The sequence below is a fragment of the Sphaeroforma arctica genome (assembly GCF_001186125.1).
Source record: "Sphaeroforma arctica JP610 unplaced genomic scaffold supercont1.363, whole genome shotgun sequence".
Classification (NCBI taxonomy): Eukaryota; class Ichthyosporea; order Ichthyophonida; genus Sphaeroforma; species Sphaeroforma arctica.
Genome location: NW_014040195.1, coordinates 12,286 through 17,359, shown reverse-complemented (window position 1 = coordinate 17,359; position 5,074 = coordinate 12,286). Strand labels below are relative to the sequence as shown.

At 37.5% G+C, this 5,074-nt stretch overlaps 2 protein-coding genes across 2 annotated transcripts in view; both read right to left on the bottom strand.

Annotated features, from left to right (window-relative positions):
* SARC_05596 (hypothetical protein) overlaps positions 1-1,270 on the bottom strand; it is a gene marked incomplete at its 5' end in the record, with an annotated part of 4,387 nt that extends 3,117 nt beyond the window's left edge. The window contains 3 exons of the mRNA XM_014300534.1: positions 80-210; positions 590-656; positions 1,148-1,270. Of these exons, the coding sequence (XP_014156009.1) occupies positions 80-210; positions 590-656; positions 1,148-1,270 (321 nt within the window). The remainder of the gene's footprint in view (positions 1-79; positions 211-589; positions 657-1,147) is intronic.
* Positions 1,271-1,663: 393 nt separating this feature from the next.
* Positions 1,664-4,272, bottom strand: SARC_05595 (hypothetical protein; the record flags this gene model as incomplete). The annotated part of the gene is made up of 4 exons (XM_014300533.1): positions 1,664-1,684; positions 2,172-2,292; positions 2,849-3,259; positions 4,079-4,272. The coding sequence occupies 4 exons, from the start codon at positions 4,270-4,272 to the stop codon at positions 1,664-1,666; spliced, it is 747 nt and encodes a 248-aa protein (XP_014156008.1).
* Positions 4,273-5,074: the final 802 nt, after the last annotated feature.

The window sequence follows — 5,074 nt, the reverse complement described above, 5'->3', positions numbered from 1 at the left end:
TAAACTATGACCACGTAGTTAATATCCTTAGCGAGCAACGTAGATAGCTACGCAACAACAGATGTATACATTTGCATACCTCACAGAGCACCATCGCAGATGATATGGTGCGTGTGCCTCCGCCGCCCATTGCGGCAGCACCTACAACAGCGTAACCTCCACGGTGTATGCTGGGGAACTTCGTATGGATCAGTTCGCCGAACAGTCGACCTATAAATAGAATAGAGCAACAGATCTATAAATAGAATAGAGCAACGGATCAATAAATAGTATAGAGCAACCGGTCTATAAATAGAATAGTGCAACCGATCTATAAATAGAATAGAGTAACCGATCTATAAATAGAATAGAACAACCGACCGTAAATAAATAGAACAACCGACCTATAAATAGCATAGAATACCCAGTCTATAGATAAATAAAGGACAGAGCTATAAATAGAACAGAACTATCGACCTATACATAAAGCATTCAAAGAATGCCAATAGCACCCAATCTATAGGATATACATACTCAAACAAACGTATATATACAACAGCCCATAACAGTGAGTTCGACTGTGATGGTGTGATAATGACAAACTACATACCTATGGCCGCCCCCATGCCCAAGAGGGGTAGATAGACTCCGGTTGGCGCTGGCAGCGTTATACAGATCTGTGATAAGGGAACGTGAAAGATGTGGGTGAGTTGATTACGGTAGCCGCATTTTTGTGGACTTATATGTACCAAACGTGAAACATCAAGGGGGGTATTATATATACGCAAATTTGTGAGACATAGAGATTAGAGACCACTTATGTTATTATGTTATAATAGTATATAGGCAAGTAGAAACCTAGTCAATATATAGTGAGTGGTGAGGCGTAGGTATTAGAGACTACGTGTAATATTATATAGTAACAGTATAAATTAAATATAAATTAAGTATAAATGAGGTTCAAGTTAAGTATAAGTTAAGTATATATATATATATATACATATATATATATATATATATATATATATTTATATATATTAATAGGTATATATAGATATATATATATTAAATATTACTTCCAGGGTATATATATCAAATATGACTTCAAGTGCATATATACCAAATATAACTTAAACAGTGTGTATATATACAGCCCAAATATACCTACCGGAGTTACTAACCAATGGAGAACCAGAAACCCGAACAATCGTTTGTACACCATCCCCTGGGTCTCCCCCCATGCCGTGTCTGCGAGCTGCCACAGATCGCCTTGGTACATGAAGTCTCCCATTGTCTTGTTTATGGGACTGTTATATATATTTAGAACGATTAATGAACGATGAGTCATCCGGTGGTGTGTAGGTATATAGTTGTTCGGTTTTAGGATTTTAGGGTTTACGAATCAGTACGCCCGGAGACTAACATTTATCAATTGTCTTGTCCACGGGTCAGTATATTAAAGATATAATTCATTTCCTTCTGGATGTCACATCTATGAATTTGGCATATCCATTAAAATAAATGAATAAAGGCCGATATTTTGACAAGGGTTCTATACAATCTGACCCGTCAATGAGGCACGAAATGACACACGTGTGACTGTGCGCGGTGCTACCAATCTCTTTGGGACACACTGACTCCCGACGGATAGTTTGTGGGTCTACTACATCAAATGTATGGAGTACTACAAGCCATAAGCTATCACCTAACACAAATGTGAAGGAATATGCATCCATATCCACTCTTGCACACAAATGCAGTACATGTATACATACATACATACATACATACACACACACACACACAACACACACACACACATATATATATATATCTATATATATACATATACACACACACATACATACACACACACACACACATATATATATTATATATATATAAGATTGTTATTTCTGTCGGAGCTGTAGCTGTCTGTGGCTGTAGAGTGTGTTCTCTTCGACAGACTTAGATTGGACAAAAGTCCTAAACGTTACCATTTACTTTCCCACGTCTACGCTTGTGCTGAAACTGCCTATGTATAGGTATCATTTTCATTGCTTGCACCATGTACTGCTATTACACACGAATCGTATGTTAACTCCTGTCACCCCTGTATATCCACGCCACCACTATAACCAGGTTGGCTTAGACCGTATATAACTAACCGTCTAAAACAAGTGTTTGCGTACCTTTACTGTCAGCAACAGATCACGGCAAAACATAGGCAGGAAGTCTCTTTCTGGAACGGCTTGCAGCGCAAAATCGGGTTCGTAGGTCTCGAAACACCCGCCGATCAAAGAACGGCCCAAACTAATAGGGAATTTGGGAGATTATACCAAAATGATGTGAGCTTTTCAATTAAAACATACTCTAAAAGCGTTCACGATTGTCCTCGAAAGAAAGATGAAGGGTTATTCACGAACTAAAAATCTATAAACATGCACATGTATCCGCATTACACTCTTAACATGCGTATCTATACTACGCTTACACATGTATATGTGACAGAGAGTCATCAGTGAAATATTAGCGGAGAGTATGCATATGTACTGGACGGTTCACATACAATAGTCGATAAACATGCACTTGTATCTGTACAACGCCTTCAACATTGATCTGTACTACGCTTATACATGTATATGACAGAGAGTCATGAGTGCAATACTGGCGGATAGTATGTCTATATACTGGACAGTTCACACCCCATAATCGATAAACATACACTTGTATCTGTACTACGCCTTTAACATGTAGATGTGCTATACCTTTAACTTGCATCTGTACTACGCTTGTACAAGTATATGACAGAGAGTAATCAGTACAACAGTAGCGGATAGTATGTCTATATACTGGACAATTCACATACCTCCTGATAAACAAGGGCGTGTTGGGTGCCGCCTGTTTCGACTTGGCTTCTTGAGGTTTGGGGCTATACATATTTACGAAATTGTTGTGGTTGTAATTATCCGCACTATTAATATTACTATTACTATTACTACTACTTCTATTACTACTGTTGCGGGTGTTGCTGGTATCATTCATGGGCACACGCCGGCTGTCGGCTGTAGTGGTAGACGCTCCGAATTGCAGATTTCGAATGCCACTCGAATTGGCTGTGCCTGGGTTAGTGGTGTTTGCGCGAGGCTTATCCTGGCTCACACCGGTATTCGGCTTAGCAGAAGTGAAAGAAGCCCCAACTTGACCCGAACTTTGGTTTAGGATGGAGTTCGAGGAATGGCTTTTTGATATGTCTGGGATGATCCGCACCACGCGAGTGCTGTGCAAGGCATTGAGAAAGAAATGAGAAAGGACAAGAGGGTATTGGCGTAAGAATTGGGTCGAATGGGAAAAAAATGGGAAAGGACAAGAGGGTATTGGCGCAAGAATTGGGTCGAAAGGAAAAAATGGGAAAGGACAAGAGGTTACTGGCGTAATAATTGGGTCGAATGGGAAAGAAATGAGAAAGGACAAGAGGGTATTGGCGTAAGAATTGGGTCGAATGGGAAAATGGGAATGGATAAGAGAGGGCACTGGCGTAATAATTGGATTGAATGGGAAAGAAATGAGAAAGGACAAGAGGGTATTGGCGTAAGAACTGGATCGAGAGGGAATAAAATGGGAAAGGACAAGCGGGTATTGGCGTAAGAATTGGGTCGAAAGAGAAAGAAATGAGAAAGGACAAGAAGGTATTGGCGTAAGAATTGGGTCGAATGGGAAAGAAATGAGAAAGGACAAGAGGGTATTGGCTTAAGAATTGGATCGAATGGGAAAGAAATGAGAAAGGACAAGAGGGTATTGGTGTAAGAATTGGGTCGAATGAGAAAGAAATGAGAAAGGACAAGAGGGTTTTGAAATAAGAATCGAGTCGAATGGAGGGCATTGACACAACACCCGTCACTAACCATATAGCAGATACAATTCACTTTGAGCGCCAGGCCTCACAGGCTTTCACTGACGTGAAGTTTGATACATGCCACACACCGGTGTAGTAACCTATACAAACCTCACGCAAACTTGTGTAGGTACGTGGTACACGGTGACGGATACCTCAGGCAGATCAGAAACAATACACAGACGCTGTAGCAGCCAAGCACACCTGGGCATGGACAGCTCCAATAGGTCGCTCGGTATCTCTTGCGAAGGGGTCACTCGATTGTAATCCTTGTTCCTGTCTAATTGTCCACCATGGCCACCCCGTACCCCAACGCCAGTCCTGAGCAACCCGGTTTCCATCACCTCTATGCGCTCAAATACCTGGTGGAGAACAGATCCGTAGGATATGACGAGCATGGTGAGATATAATCTAGTACTATATCGGCAAATACATAGGATGAGATTCTAACACATACACACACACACACACACACACAAACATATATATACATATATGCATATATATTTCTATATACACACACATACACACACACAGAGACATATATATATATACATATATTTATATATACATATATATAAATATATATATATATATATATATATATATATATATAATATATATATATATATATATATATATATATATATGTATACATACATATTTATATATATGTACGTCATATATATATATATATATATATATATATATTTAATATATATATATATATTTAATATATATATATATACACACACACACACACACACACATATATATATATATGTATGGACATATATAAATATACATGTATACAAATATACATAGATACATAGATACATAGATACATACAAAGATACATAGATACATAGATACATACATATAAACATTTATACAAACATGCATACATACATACATACATACCTACATACATACATTTATACATATATGCCTACATGCATACATACATACATACATACATACATATATATACATATATTAAAGATATAAATAGGTTCGTATATATATATATATATATGAGTATATTTATATACATACATACATACATACATAAATACATACATACAGACATACAAACAAACATACATACATACATACATTTATACAAACATGCATACATATGTACATACATACATACATATATACATACATACATATATTTATATATACATACATATATAC